Below are 16,653 nucleotides of genomic sequence, written 5' to 3' on the forward strand. Positions count from 1 at the left end.
AGGCGCGAGTGTTGTTGTTACCTCGGCCTCTTTCTTGGTTATTTCCTCTGTAGCCACCTCTAAAATATCCCTTGTTGGGGGATGTTTGTGTGGGAGGGTTCTGTAGGAGGAAGAAGCACTGTCTGCACTGATATTTTTGGATGCGCCTCTATAGAAGGAGCGTAGAAAGGAACCTCGTGTGGATGGAGACTAACACTACCATGGATTTAGCAGTCTCCGTTTCCTATTTCATTTTTTCTAACGCTGTATCCACAGCTGGGCCAAACAGTTGTTTGTGATTGAACGGGTGATTGAGGATAGTCGTTTGTACCTCCTGTTTGAAGCCAGAGATGCGCAACCAGGCATGTCTCCTTAGTAACACACTAGTGTTAATGGACCTAGATGCGGTGTCTGCTGCATCGAGAGCGCACTTAATTGATGCATTAGTTATTAATTTGCCCTCTTGAATTAAATAATTGGCCTGGGTCTGATATTGATGAGGAAAATGCTGCAATACGGTTTGTAGCTGGTCGTAATGAGCCCGAACATACGTGGCAAGTAATGCCTGCGCATTGGCTATCCTCCAGTGACTAGCTGCTTGGGCAGCAACTAGTTTGCACGAAGCATCTAAATTTAGACTCCTTGTCCGGAGGTGGAGCATCACCGGAGGTTTGAGAGTTGGCACGTTTTCTAGCGTTGGTGACCACTAAAATATGTTATGTTATGTTATTTAATTTTTATACAGCGCACAGCTACTCGGAAGTGTCCCGGCGCTATAGACCGCTGGGGAACCCGTCCTGGCTATCCCTGTGAGATGGTCCCTTACTGGGTATCTCCAAGGTGAAACCAGGCATCCCCGGCGTCTGTGGGGGGCCGTTGTAGAGATGAGGCAAGCTTAATGCCCAGAGTTGCCGAGTGTGTTCCTGGTAGAGTAGGTACCGAGGCGAGAATTATCGAGTCCGTTTTGACCCTGGTCCACGACCCTGCCACGTCGGGAATTGAACCCTGGTCCCTGGCCGATTCTCTGCTTACGGATCTGCCGCCTCTAACCAGTGAGCCACACCTCTCCACTGGCAGTTGACCCTTGTTGTGGGTGGGATCACTGGGAGCGGGTTTATATTTTTTGGCAATTCTGGGGTTGAGATTTCTAGCCCTTACAGGGTCTTTGAATATGGCTGGGGAGTGTTTAATGACGCCTGATAGCATTGCTAAAGTTTGCACAGTTTTTTGTGACTGTGCAAAGGTGTCTATTAGGAAGTCCTCCTCTGCGGGATCCCAATACATTTGAACACCATGGTACTGGGCAGCGCTGTCTATAAGCTGGCTAAAACCAATATTGTCATCTGGGGGAGATGACTTTGTTGGGTATGCATCGGGTCTGGGAGGTCTGGAGGGCCTACTGGGTCATCATAATCATCCCAATCGTTCTGTGGTACATCTGTGTCGTCATCAGGGTCAGTGAAAGGGTCATTTTTCCTCCCCCACCCCCTAAATCATCATCATCCTGAGGTGAGTATGGTGGAATTATGGGAGAGTGTGGTGCAGAGAAAGGCTTAGGAGGAAGAACAGGAAAAGAGAGTCGTAAAGGTGAAGTAGCACACTCTTTTTTCTTTGCAGGCACCTCAGGGATGTGTGGGGTGTCCAATTTCCTCTTCTCGTGTGGAACATTGGCCACATGTCCTGTTTTGGGGTCCACTTGGAGTGTTTTTTGCTTTGGATCGATGGGATCCAGTCGAAAAAGTTCTTCCTCTTCGGTATTCACTTTGAGCGCCGATTTTTTCGGGTCCGAGCGAGGTTTAGATGCCTGCTCTGGAGCCTTCGAAGGGGTTTTTGGATCCTTTGGCTTCGATCTCAAAATCTTTTTCAGGTCCGAATTTTTGGGTTTTGGATCCAAGGCCTTTTCCTTCGGTGCCGAGGTGCTCGGTGCCGATTGTTTTCTGGGGACTGTGGGAGTAGGAAGCGCTCCCGGCTTTAGTGCCGATGGTGTCTGCGGGGCACTGATATGCGGTTTGGTCGGTGCCGAGCCGCCGGAAGGCTTCTCCTTTGTCTTCGGAGCCCTGGCTTCTGAAGCTTTCTTTTGGTCGCGACTGGAGCCAGCAGGCGAAGTCATGACCGGAGCCTTCTTTTTTTCAGGTGGGGTTGGGGTAGGGGCAGTTGTACTCACTCGTTGACCTGGAGTGAAGTGGTCATCTGAGTCGGAGTCGTCTGCCTCGGAAACGATTTCCAGATCCTCCGAATCCTCCTCCGGGACATCAGGGCCTTCACTGAAGATGTCCTCCGGCACCGGAGCTGCTTGTTGCACCATAACATGTCGTCGAGCCCGGCGATCATGGATAGTCTTTTTGGATCGAAAAGAGGCGCAGGCCTGGCAATTACTCTCCTCGTGCTCGGGCGAGAGACAGAGGTTACGCTATCTAACACTTTCCCTACTGTTGCACTCTGTGGAGTGGGAATAGTAATTTTAACCCCTACACTATCCAACACTTCCCCTACTGTTGCACTCTCTGGAGTGCGAATAGTAATTTTTACCTCTACGCTATCCAACACTTCCCCTACTGTTGCACTCTCTGGAGTGCGAATAGTAATGTTTACCCCTACGTTATCCAACACTTTTCCTACTGTTGCACTCATTGGATTGGGAACAGTCATTTTTACCCTTCAGCTATCCACACTGTCCCTACTGTTGTACTCACTGGAGTGGGAATAGTAATGTTTATCCTCCGCTATCCAACACTTGCCCTCCTGTTGCACTCTCTGGAGTGGGAATAGTAATTGTTACCCCTATGCTAGCCAACACTTTCCCTACTGTTGCACTCACTGGAGTGGGAATAGTAATGTTTACCCCTCCGCTATCCAATACTTTTCCTACAGTTGCACTCACTGGAGTGGGAATAGTAATTTTTACCCCTACGCTATCCAACACTTTCCCTACTGTTGCACGCACTCTCTGGAGATGGGAATAGTAATTTTGACCCCTACGCTATCCAACACTTTCCCTACTGTTGCACTCTCTGGAGTGGGAATAGTAATATTTACCCCTACGTTATCCAACACTTTTCCTACTGTTGCATTCATTGGAGTCGAAATAGTAATTTTTACCCTTCAGCCATCCACACTTTCCCTACTGTTGCACTCTCTGGAGTGGGAATAGTAATTTTTACCCCTACGCTAGCCAACACTTTCCCTACTGTTGAACTCTCTGGAGTGGGAATAGTAATTCTTACCCCAACGCTATCCAACACTTTCCCTACTGTTGCACTCACTGGAGTGGGAACAGTAATTTTTACCCCTCCGCTATCTAATATTTCCTCTACTGTTTCAGTTAATGTAGTGTAAATGTATTTTAAAAAGACTAAAAATATTTTCATATTTTAATATATTATATATATTTTTTATTCATGATGTCAGAAAAGGAATATGCTACTTACCAGTATGCATCTGTTCTTGGCATGTAGAGCTGCAGATCTACACACTTTTGCTTAGATCGCCATCTGGTGTTGGGCCCGGATGTTTGCAGTTTGTTTTTCCTCTTGGAAAGTCTTTGGAAGTCACGAGGTCTGTGACTCCTCCTTTGGATCGTATTGCGCATGGGCTTCGGCTCCACCCTCAGATTGTTTTTCGCCAGCAGGGAAAGATGGAGCGTAGTAATAACAGTGAATAAACCCATGTGTGTTGTATCTAAATAAGATAGACTGGAACAGATACAGGTTGCCAGGGAGGCGGGTGGGCGTGTGTAGATCTGCAGCTCTACATGCCAAGAACAGATGCATACTGGTAAGTAGCATATTCCGTTCCAAGCATATGAGCTGCAGATTACACACTTTTGCATAGACTATATAGCAGTTCCCAACCCTAGCGGCGACCACCGGTATCAGTTGCAGTGGTTTGAAATATTGTTTTTAGTACAGCCTGGCCCACACTAGCTTGTTGCTTGGTTTGCACATCTACACAGTAATGTTTAGTGAAAGTGTGCGGTGTTGACCATGTAGCTGCTTTGCAGATATCATCTAATGGGATGTTCCCTAGAAAAGCCATAGAAGCCCCTATCTTTCGTGTAGAGTGGGCTTTAGGGGGAACAGATAGCGTGCGTTTTGCCTTATGGTAGCAAATCTGTATGCATTTTACAATCCACCTAGCTATCCCTGATTTAGAGATGGGGTTGCCTTTATGTGGTGGAGAGAAAGAGACAAACAGTTGTTTTGTCTTTCTGAAAGGTTGTGTTCTCTGGATATAGTAAAGTAAGGCCCTTTTAACATCCAGTGTGTGTAGAGCCCTTTCTGCAACAGTTTGAGGTTGCGAGAAAAAAAACGGTAGTTCTACCGATTGGTTTAGATGAAAGGGGGAAATGACTTTGGGTAGGAATTTTGGGTTGGTACGGAGGACAACCTTGTTCGGGTGCATTTGGAGAAAAGGTTCTTGTATAGTAAGTGCTTGTATCTCACTGACCCTTCTAAGGGAAGTGATGGCTACAAGGAAAGCTGTTTTCCATGTGAGAAATTGCAGTTCGCATTTATGCAAAGGTTCGAAAGGCGGTCCCATTAGCCTTGTGAGAACTATATTTAAGTTCCACACAGGTGAGGGTGGTACTCTGGGGGGAATTATTCGCTTGAGGCCTTCCATGAAGGCTTTAATAGCAGGCACTCTGAAAAGTGATAGGTGCTGTCTGTTTTGTAGGTAAGCGGCAATTGCTGCGAGGTGTAGCCGAATGGATGTATATGCTAGGTTACACCTTTGTAGATGGAGTAAGTAGCATATGATGTGCTGTATAGATGTGTCTAGAGGGTTGATTGTGTTGTTATGGCAATAAACAACAAATCTTTTCCACTTTGCAGCGTAGCAGGCTCTAGTGGTAGGGCGTCTAGTTTCTCTGATGACGTTCATACAGTCGGGGGAAAGGTTAAGGTATCCGAATTCTAGGATCTCAGGAGCCAGATCGCAAGGTTGAACTGAGCTGGGTCCGGGTGTCTGATCTCTCTATGGTTCTGGGTTAGGAGGCATGGTGAGAGGTGTAACTTTTGGTGTGGCACTACCGAGAGTTCCAGCAGCGTGGTGTACCACGGTTGTCTGGCCCATGTTGGAGCTACTAGAATCAGTGTGAGGGAGTGCTGTTGTAGTTTTCGCACCACTAATCGAATAAGTGGGAGAGGTGGAAAGGCGTACGCAAATTTGCCTGACCAGTTCATCCGTATCGTATTGCCTTTGGACAATGGGTGTGGGTATCTGGCGGCGAAGCTTGGGCATTTTTTGTTTTCGTGGGTGGCAAAGAGGTCTATGTGTGAATGCCCCCACATCTGAAACAACGGGTGAAGAATCTGCGGGTGTAGTTCCCACTCGTGGATCTGCTGCGTCTGTCTGCTGAGCAGATCTGCCATGGTGTTTTGGACTCCTGGGACATGTTGGGCTAGGAGAAAGATATTGTGTGGAATTGCCCATCTCCATATGCTCTGTGCTAGTTGAGAGAGCTGTGGAGAGTGTGTGCCGCCTTGTTTTTGAATGTAGTACATGGCCGTCATGTTGTCTGTGCGAATACGGACTGCCTTGCCTAAAATCTGCGACTGAAAGGATTTCAGGGCTAGAATGATTGCCAGTAACTCCAGATGGTTGATGTGGAGTAACTTTTGTTGCGGCGTCCATGTGCCCTGTACTGTGAGGTGTAGTAGATGAGCTCCCCAACCGGAGAGCGATGTGTCTGTTGTTAGGATTATTTGTGGAACCGGGTCCAGGAACGGTCGACCTCTGGAAAGATTTGTGGTGTTCCACCACTGCAGAGAGCGATGGGTGCGACTGTCTACCAACACCAGGTCTGTCAGTTGCCCCTGGGCCTGGTTCCATTGGCGCGCTAAGCACTCTTGGAGTGGACGCATCTGGAGTCTTGCATGAGGCACTATGAAAATGCAAGAGGCCATCATCCCTATTAGTTGCATAAACACTCTTGCTGGGAGAGAGTGTTGAGGTATGACTCTTTGACGCAAAGCCTGAATGCTTGCAATGCTGGCAGGATTGGGGTAGGCTATGCCTTTTGAGGTGTCTATGGTGGCACCGAGGTATTGCTTTGTGTGGGATGGTATTAGCTGGGACTTTTGGTGGTTCACCGTGAAACCTAGCTGGTGAAGCAGTTGGATGGTAGTGGCGGTGTGATGTACACATTGGTTGTAAGGCGTGGCTTTTATTAGCCAGTCGTCCAAATATGGGAAGACGTGAATGTGGTGTCTTCTGAGGTGTGCCGCCACTACTGCTAGGCACTTGGTGAATACCCTTGGTGCTGTTGTGACCCCGAATGGGAGCACCTTGAACTGGTAGTGTTGCCCGTCCACTACAAATCTGAGGTACTTTCTGTGAGCATGGTGTACCGGAATGTGAAAGTATGCGTCTTTCAAGTCCAGTGTGGTGAGTAAGTCGTTCTGGGAGAGGAGCGGAAGTACCTGCTGAAGTGTTACCATGTGAAAATGGTCCGAATGTATGTATGTGTTTAGAGGCCGGAGATCTAAGATAGGTCGTAGAGTCTCGTCTCTTTTTGGTATCAGAAAATATAGGGAGTAGACCCCTAAATTTTGTTGACTGGCGGGGACTTGTTCTGTCGCATGTTTTTGTAGGAGGGAGATTACCTCCTGTTTTAATAACGTGGAATGTTCTTGTGACATTGGGCGTTGCCTGGGTGGAATGTTTGGGGGGGTAGATATCAATTCTAGGCAGTACCCTGAACGAATAATTTGGGTCACCCATCTGTCTGAGGTGATGGTCTCCCAGGCGTGAAGGAAATTTTGTAGTCTGCCCCCGACCGGAGTGGGATGGTCTGGAGGGAGCAGGGGGAAGTCATTGGGTAGGCGGTGTGGCAGAGCGGGCGGTATTTGTTTTGCCTCTGCCTTTATTGTTATTGCCTCTATAGCCGCCTCTTTGATAACCCCTTGTGAAGGTGGATTGAGCAGGGGATTTGTAGGAAGTGGACGCGCTATCTGAGGAGTAGCCTCTGGCTGTGCCCCGAAAGGAAGAGCGGCGAAAGGAGCGCCTAGGAGGGTGTGACTGCAGGGCTCCCATAGATTTCGCCGTATCTGTGTCCTTCTTCATCTTCTCGAGGGCCTCATCTACCTTTGGGCCGAATAGATGTTCTTGATCAAATGGGTGATTTAATATGGAGGCCTGTACCTCAGGTTTAAAACCTGAGACTCTCAGCCAAGCATGGCGACGGAGGAGGACGCTAGTGTTAATGGCCCTGGAGGCTGTGTCTGCTGCGTCTAAGGCACAGCTTATAGAGGTGTTAGTTATGGTTTTACCCTCTTGAATTAATTCATTAGCCCTATTTTTGTATTTTTCTGGGAGGTGGTGCTTGATGGTTTCTAGTTCATCATAATGTGCTCTGTCGTATTTGGCCAATAGCGCTTGAGTGTTGGCAATACGCCATATATTGGCTGCTTGTGACGCAGTGCGCGTCCAGTAGCTTTGACTCTTTGTCAGGTGGTGGTGCTTCGCCTGACGCCTGGGAGTTTGCCCTCTTCCGTGCAGTGGAGACCACTAGGGAATCTAGTGGCGCTGGCCCTTTGATATAGGCAGGAACTGTGGGGGCAGCTTTATATTTTTTCTCTATGCGTGGGTTAATGACCCTAGCCCTGACTGGGTCTTTAAAAACCTCTGGCGCATGTTTTATTACTCCTTTGAGCATAGGTACTATGGAAGTAGACCTATGTGCGGTATCAAAGGTGTCGAGGAGGAAATCTTCCTCTACCGGGTCAGTTTGTAGCTCTTCCCCGTGATAATGTGCCGCCCTCTGAAGTAGGTGGTGAAAACCTAATGAGTCTTCTGGTGGAGATGGCCTGGATGGATAAAGGTCATCTTGTGGGACATCTGGAATGTCTGGATTATTATAATTGTCCCATGGGTCTGGGGATCCTGTAGGGGTGGGGTCTTGTGGCACATCCCCTGGATCGTAGTATGGGTCCCCCTGATCATCATGGTCTAGAGACGGGGTCGGAGAGCGATGAGGCAGGGGTGGAGAAGGCGGAGGGGGTGGAGGTGGAGAGGGTGGAGGAGGTGGAGGAGGTGGGGAAGGCACTCTGAAAGGGTAGGTAGCAGAGTCCTTCCTCTTTGGAGTTGAGGCGGAGCCGGTTTGTCCAAATGCCTCTTTTTAGAAGAGAGTGCCAAATGTCCAGTTTTTGGATCCTTGGTAAGTGTCTTTTGCAAGGGATCCGGTGTAAACAGTTCCTGAGATAATGTTTGTTCCGTCGGCGCTGAAGGTTTCGGGGCCGATGACTTTTTAGGCTTGTCAGTGCCGTGCTTTTTTGGAACCTCCGATTTTTTGGTCGGAGACGAGGTAGGCTTCGGCGCGGGAGTGTCGGTGCCGAGGGCCTTATGATGTTTGGTCGGTACCGAAAGGCTGGGTTTCGACACCGAGGACTTTGGTACGGAGCTCGGTGTCGAGGTAGAGGCCGGTCGCTTTTTCGGTGCCGAAGTGTGTTTATCGGCACCGCTGGCAGGCGGGCTCGAGCCCGAGCTGCCGGAAGGCTTATTAGGCTTCTTCACCGGGCCCGAAGGTGGGGTGTTTGAAGCAGTGTCTTTGGTCTTGCCTTGGCCCGGAGGCGAAGGCGTGACCGAAGCCTTTTTGGGTGTCGGTGCGGGTGTGGGAGGGGGTATAGTACTCATGACCCTCTGCGCCGGGGTGATGTCCTCCACATCCGAGTCGTTGGCTTCGGAAGCACTGACGAGGTCCTCTTCGGTGCGCTGCTGTCCCGGAGCTTCGACGTCGTCCCCGAACATGTCGACTGGAACGGAGGTCGAGGAGTGCGCCATATTTCGTCTGGCCCTTCGATCTCGAATAGTCTTTTTCGATCTAAAAGACTTGCAGGCGGGACAGTCTCGAGCCTCGTGTTCAGGGGAGAGGCAGAGGTTGCACACCTCATGAAGATCGGTGTGGGGAATTTGGACCCACATCGAGGGCACTTCTTGAATGGAGTTTTTTCCATAAGCCGGGACCGGAGCTTGGATAGGCCCGAAGGCCGCCGTCGACGACTGGAATCGAAGATGTGTCGAAGAAAAGGTGATTGAGGAGATCTGGATCTGAACAATACCGCGATGAGCGAGGATTCCGCTTCGATCGTCGAACTGGAAATGTTCGGAACCGGAGCGCGAAGTATTACATCGGAGCCCGATGGCGGAAAAAAACAATCTGAGGATGGAGCCGAAGCCCATGCGCAATACGAACCAAGGGAGGAGTCACCGACCTGGTGACTTCCCAAGACTTTCCAAGAGGAAAAACAAACTGCAAACATCCGAGCCCAACACCAGATGGCGATCTATGCAAAAGTGTGTAATCTGCAGCTCATATGCCTCGAACATATGTTTTTATACAATTTATAATGTAATAAAATAATTATTTATTCATATTAAGTAAATAAATATATTATATTTTATATATATGTATGTTTATTTATTTTTTACATTATATGTAATACTTATAATTTTAAACATTTTCTAATAATTCTAACTATGTTTTTTAAATTATATGTATTATTTCCTTTATTTTACATTATTTTTTAAACATGAAAAAAAACGACATTTTTAAGAATGATATTTTAGACAACAACATTTTTTTCTCGATAATGTTGTACTTACCATTATGTAGATAGGACTTCGATATTCTGGACAACAATATTTTAGCATCAACATTTTTGTACCTCGATATTTTTGATCTCGATATTCTCTCAGTGATCCATGGGAATTAAGGAAAGGAAAAGAAAAAGCAGTGTTGCTTTTTGCACATTGTGAGGAGCTGGGCAATGTATTTATGCCCGAGACGGCCGGCCAAAATGTCATGCGCACTTAGGAAGTGCCTACCATCCCCCTGTCTCAAAACAGCACAGCCCCGCCCCCAACCAACTGAGCTAGTAGTTTAAATAAAATGATATTAACGTTAAGTTCTTATCATTTTATTTTTCTGTTTTTAATTGCTCACTCAGTGAACAGTGGGGCAACTCTCCTCCCCCTTAGCAGAGGAGCCGCCCCTGGTCCTGAGGCAACGCTAGCGTAGCATAGCGTAGCATATTCATGTACTCACACTGTTCGCGCATGCCCGCCTCCCGGCACTTGCGCAGCCGGCACTCCTGGCACTTGCGGCGCATGTACATGTCGATCTGGCACTTGCCACTGTTCTTGCAGGTGTAGTGCGTGGTTTTGATGACACTGCGACGGAAGAAGCCCTTGCAGCCCTCACAGCTCAGCACGTTGTAGTGGAAGCCCGAGGCCTTGTCGCCGCACACGCTGCACAGCTCGTTCCCCAGCATCTTGGGGGCTGGGCCCTTCTTCCGCTTCATCGGGAGCCCCTCTGTGGTACCCCAAAACAGAGAGAGAGGAGACACATGAAAGTGGAACTGGTTAGCAAAGGATATGTAAAGAGTGTCACAGATGAGGAAGGCAAGGTTCACAGAGGAAGAGAGCGATTACCAAGGGGGCATGGGGTAAGAGGGGATGGTGTGTGAATGTGTGTGTGTGTGAGAGAGAGAGACCGATATAATAGACCACGGAGGAAAAAAGATCAATGTGAGAAAGGTATGAGAATGACAGATCTGAGAGAGAGAGAGAGAGGCAGCTGAGAGAGATAAGGCAGGTGAGAAAGGTGCAGGTCAGAGAGATTCCAAAGAGAGGGGAAGGTGAGGGTCTTAAATAGAGAGAGGAGATTTAGGGACAGATTGGCGTGAGAGCTTCTTCGGAGAAAGAGAGGTGAGCGAGAGATGTAGTTGGACAGACAGCTTAGAAAGATATAGCTGAAACAGATGGGGGAGATGGATAGGTTGAAATAAATGGATAGCAGTTAAACTTGATTGGTTGAGGCACTTAGCAAAGGGACTTTAGATGTGCGACCAGAGTCAACGTTCATCCTGAGATCTGAAGTTTATTATATTGAATTGTTCGCACTATCACAGATTCTCCGCACATAATTCACTGGTGTATAAAAAAAAGAGTATTGGTGGTTATATAATGTGCAATATTGATACAATGTGTAATGGAATAAGTTAATGAATTCACAATCATATGCTATAGTTAATTATGAATAAGAAAAGTATAGCTGACGATAATCTTGTCACTTTTTCAAGGCTTTAAGGCACTCAACCCAAAAGAAAAGACATAAGAAACAAGCATAAGTAATTTGTATACTAACAAACTGTAATTACAAATCTTCTTTCTAAAGTTCTCGTGGTGGTCACAGAGGGATTAAGAAAATACACAGCTCTTAGAGTTTTCCAGAACAGTTCTATTGTATCCACATAATCCTATCCTTTTATAGAAGAGACAGAATAAATGTTGAAAACCACTGGGTATATATTTCATACTCTTCCCCGCTATTGTGGAGGACCAGTCAAGGTAGATCACAGTTACGACCTCCTCAACGTCATAAACACTAAATAATCAACAACGGAAATTTACTGTTATCGATAAACCTCTTGTTCAGGTAATGCTCTGCAAAAAGCGTACTTTCTATGTGATATTGGAGAATGGTACAACACTTGTGTATCTTCAGCAGTATTCAATGCCCGTCAACGGGTGGGAAAGTTCAGTACGGTGATAACAGCCAAGCCAGTGTTCACCAGTCAGGAGTCTAAAGCGCACAGATCAGAAGGAAGGAAGGATCAACGTTCAGCAACACAAAGGTCTCTGCACAAATGTTATAAGATCTACCCTAAATGCCAGCATACCGTGATAAGAAGCATCTTTCTTAGGATTAGCAAGCATCCATAATCTCCAGTGGACCCTAGCGTTCCCTTTATTAAAAACAAGCAATGACTGGTTGCCATGAAATCCCCAGATTTATTGTCAGTAAAGGACAGGTAAGACGGGGTCCTGTTTGGAGTGTTGTGACAGCGATGTGTAGCTCGTGGAAAGAGTCCGGACTAAAGATTAGATATAAAAGGACCACGTGAATAGGAAAAGAAAACGCACAAGATTCTCCCGGTACTAGAAAAAGACCGAAAGTGGATGCCCCCGGAGTGTCCACCACCACTTATTAACGAATATAAGATAACCGCAGGGGGAAAGCCTAAAAGGTGTCAATATTATTTATCTCAAAAGCAAGCGCCTGTGACCACACAATGGGTCAGACACGTTTCTGAAAAAGGTGGGCTTAAACTGAGGGAATTATCGCAATGTTCAGAACCATAAACTGAAAAAAATTGCCTCACTGGGTACATAATAATGTCAGGAGGAAACATTTCTTTCCATACCTATTTATTGAATCCCGTAGGTGGAATGGTAGGCGATCTTTGAGATGGCTTATATAGTTAATTGGAAGAAGGTTTGGCTGACTATTCACGAGGACATAAGAGGAGTCCATAATTAATCATAGAAAAGATCATCATAGATGCGGGATGTTATATCTTTAGTGAGTAGAGCCCTATTACAGTTTGTTTTATGCCGGATCCATTGCCTCAGCTTTGCCTCCGTCACGTTTGGCAAAAGATATCAGATGAAACTATTTTTAATATGTTATGTGAATGTGCTAACCAAAGGAAGGACTTAACAAATGTAACCTCTCATATTGTGGTTACATGAAGATAATGGTACATAAAGTACTTAATATCTGAGATGATTAATTACTGATGGACTCCAGGCGGTTTAGTATGAACCAGACACATCTGTAACTTTAGATCATTTTCCAAATACAGGGGTGTGCTCAGATGGAGATCTTCAGGCCACACCCAGGACACCACAATGCTGAAGCAGACATTGAGGGGTGAATGATTTCAAAGAGTTTCTAAGTGTTGTAAACTTCTTTCTCAATAGCAGTAAAACAGCTCAGCAGCAGACTAGTGGTCAGTCAGGTGACGAAGCGAGGATAACAGGGAGGTGCTCGAACGTAACTCTTCAGTCAATAGTAATTAAAAGGTCCGAAATACAACTTTTGGGGCTAAAAAGTACAAAGATATTCTAAGTTCCTTAAAATTCTAACAGCAGTAGAACAGCTAGTAACTGTCCACCACGTCATTATGTTTGGAAATAAGACCAACGCCTGAAACAGATTAAAGACCCTATAGATGGAAGTGCAAGAAAAGGATAAAGGATGCCTTTGCAAACTGAAATTGACAAGCGCGAGGAGATGCAAGCCGGAAAACTCCGAAGACCATATATTACTAATGAAGCTCTTAAAGAAACTGGACGACAGCTATGTCACAAGACTATCCACCACAATGCGATGTTGCTGAATCTGAGCTTTAGCAAGTTACGAAAGTTGCATTCAGCATCCTAAATTAGAAATAGCAGGTAAAAATGAGAACTGAAAACAAAAACATCCACAAAAAAACCAAAACAAATTGCAGCAAAAACTCTGCTAGAGAGACCAATGAACATATCGTGGCAATCAGTGCTGTTTGTTAGAGTACAATAATAATACTGATGCTTAACAAAGATTAAATGATATAACTATAATCAGTAAGAAGAACTATACCCTTAACGGTGCCCAAAGTGAAGGGCGGCCTAACTTTAATTCAAAAGAGTATTGCAAAAAATCCTTATGTGCTGCAGAACATTTCCGTAGCAAGATTCACAGACAAAAATAAGACTATATTGGGTTGGAAGGAAACCACGTGTTGTTCTGTTCTGAACCCGGATGAAAATTCACGGTAATGTCTTCCCAAATCCTTTTACAATCTTAGCCTTATCTATAATGCTGTGGAAAAGTAAGACATAAGCTTTTCATAACACCGAGCTAGAGGGGAGAAAAGGGCAAGAGTATGGCAGTGCCAACAGCATTAATAACAGAGATTTGGCAACACCAATTACCAATCCATATATTGGAAACGTTCAGAGTCAACCTCCAACATTAACATCAGAGTTGAGTGATCGCAGTATTACACCTCAGTCTGGAGTTGAGTCCAAAGCTAACTGGCCGCAGATGTTTGTTTAACCTCTAAGCTGTCGGTCCTGATAGCAGTTATCAATGAAATGTGTAAATATTTCTGAGTATGCCCAAAAGAGGCAAACCCTTTAGGCTATTACTCCTGACAGAGTCTTCGTAAAACTGTGTGAGTAAAAATAAACACGCCTGATGGTAAGCATGACAGTTTAAAGAAAGATGGGTTGTCATCAGAGTGATTTAGGGTAGAAATCTATTACTTCATAAGTGTATACAGTTTGCTATGAATGCGGAGTCCAAATTTGACACTTTCTAGTGTGTTAATCCATCTAGCTTGTGTTACTAAGAGAACATTCTAGATCCCCTTCTCTCCTATCCAATGACAATTGTTGAATTCCTTAAAGTTTGATCGTAAGATTATCGTTACTGCCATGTAGACCCCAAAAATGCCAGTAAATTGGATAGCAGTTTGTATCTGGTCCTTCCATTTAGATTTCATTGCTCTTCTGGTGGAAGCAACTTACCTTTCGCCACATATGCAGTACACAATGTACTTACAGTAGGTAATATTATAGCTCATGAATGTCTTAATCTCAGAGTTTCTATCTTTGTCATGGTTCCAAAAGTTTTTCCATTGTTTCCATTGTGCACTTAACAGCGTATACAGATACATTTGTAGAAGTCATTGAGAGGTTTAAGAAGCCAACTTTTGTACCGTATAATTAGGCTGTCTAGTTTTAGGTTTAAACCTATAATAACTGATAAAACCCCACCGAAAGGGAAATAGCCCTCAACAGTGTAAACACCTAAACACTGAAAAAACACCTGCACAACCACAAACTAAATGCCGTTCAAAGAAAGGAAAGGGAGAGTGAAAGAGTCATTTTTTTTCTCCTGAAAGGGCCATCATGATATAACTGTAGTATACAAGCTAGCACCAAGAAAGACTGGGTTATCATTACTCTGCTTGAGTTTTGTTGTTTAGGGATGTCACAAAAATATTGTTTCTTCTTCCTTTTTGCATTTTTCCTTTTTGTGGTCTTTGGTCTTAAGATGCAGGGTTAAGAAGCATGGTTTAGGACTTATTCATTATTTTATAAACTGTAGAGAATCAGGAAATATAAAATCATATTTGATATTTTGGCTGTGTTTGATTTTTTCACTGATGCATAAAATGGCTGGTTTCATAAGAATCTTTCCCAATATGTGCCATCACATTTACCCACAGAAAATGGGTAAAAACCCTTGAGACATCAGCCCCCAGTTTCTAGCGGGTCAGTATTGATAGTAGGTGAATTGCCAACACCTCAGACTATAAACATTCAATGCAAGGTATAGTGACAAGTTTATGTGAAAAGAGCGCTATCACCAAGCGTCTGGGATAGTGGTTAACATATGACACAAGACTTTTGGAAAACATGGAACGCAGTGTCTGTTGGAATGCTGCTACAAAAAGGTTCTTTCCAAGTTCAGCAAAGATTGGAGTGATATTGTTTGTATTTGCAGTGATTCAGCTCCGTATATGAAAAATTGTGTTATGACCTGTCAAAATCGCTACCTGAGCTGAAGTGCTTCCCGGTAAGAGATCCTTGCCACTTGTTAGACGGTATGCCGAAAGCATCTTTACAATCTTCAGAGTTAATGAAGGATGCTATTGACTTTTTAGTCCATTTTGATGCACGCGGGAACTATAACGCAAATATTTATCATTTTGTGTTTTGTGTGGCATCAAAGAAAGAGTCATCCCAACGGTGTCCCTCAGCTGATGGTTCTCAGTGCAAGGGGCTGTGAGTGCTCTATTATCCATGTGTTTACAGAATTTTTGCCGAGTGATAATGCCATCCAAAGGCAAGAAAAGTGAGCATCTTTGGTCGCATATTGATAGTACAATTTACGGCATTCGTGGATTTTTCAGGAAAACAGAACTGCTGTAGTGGACATAATAAAAAAATTAGAGTCTGAAAACACCCTTGTCTGCCAAGTGTTCAGCATAATTGGTGCAGATGTGAAACATCTCCTTGAGAGGAGGCTGGGCGACACCTTTAGTGGCTTTGGCACTGCAACAGGTTCCATGTTAGAGTGCTTGCCGCTTGGTAAGCAAAGCAATGGTGAAGAGCAATTCAGGAACTTTTATTTTACAATGTATGAGACATGGCTTGCAATGATGCATAGAAATGTCCCTTTACAAACCATGGCATTTGAAGTAAATGAAACCTCACTGTGGTACTCTGCACAAGTTCTAGATCCCTTCCGTAAAGGGGAATTTTCTCCGTAGTTTCAAAAGTGCTGCTTCCTTTTTTACCGCTTCAATAACTGAGGGCATAAGCGCCCAGTTCAATGCAAATGTTGCAGAACCTGCCCTGAGAATCGCAATCTTCAAGTGCACCAGTATTGGCATGGAAAGCTATCTCAGTGGCCAGAGTTAGCAAATTGTGTACTGGCTGTTTTGGTGGTACCCGTCTCAAGTGCCAATGTTGAGAGGGCCTTTTCACAGAAAAAAGTTTACATGGGAAGGAAAAAGGAAGCCCACATGACCAAAGAGTCACTGAAGAAGTATTGTATGGTGTACTACGATAAGTTTGATTTGCAAAAATGTATTTGGACCTCATATACACTGTACGTACACTGACTATATACCATGCACTATAAGTGCAGAAAGCAAGCAATAATAAAAACAAAACTATCCATAAGCACCGGAAAAACACGGTTTCTGTTGTTTTAATGGCGCGAAAATGTGTAACCACTGATAACCCCTGTTTTTTAAGGTATTGAAATCACTTGAAAACACTGAATAAAAAAACCATCAGAATTTACCACAAATAGAAACTGAAAACTGGAAA

General features: G+C 45.0%; 1 protein-coding gene across 25 annotated transcripts in view; it reads right to left on the bottom strand.

The window, feature by feature from the left end:
- The window catches only part of NR1H3 (nuclear receptor subfamily 1 group H member 3), a 475,049-nt gene that overhangs the window by 100,160 nt on the left and 358,236 nt on the right, over positions 1-16,653 (bottom strand). For all 25 annotated transcript variants that reach the window (XM_085646596.1, XM_085646594.1, XM_085646593.1 and 22 more), the window contains one exon: positions 10,025-10,291. In XM_085646596.1, coding sequence (XP_085502722.1) covers positions 10,025-10,291 — 267 coding nt within the window. The remainder of the gene's footprint in view (positions 1-10,024; positions 10,292-16,653) is intronic.

Source organism: Triturus cristatus, chromosome 3_1 (assembly GCF_964204655.1).
Source record: "Triturus cristatus chromosome 3_1, aTriCri1.1, whole genome shotgun sequence".
Classification (NCBI taxonomy): Eukaryota; Metazoa; Chordata; class Amphibia; order Caudata; family Salamandridae; genus Triturus; species Triturus cristatus.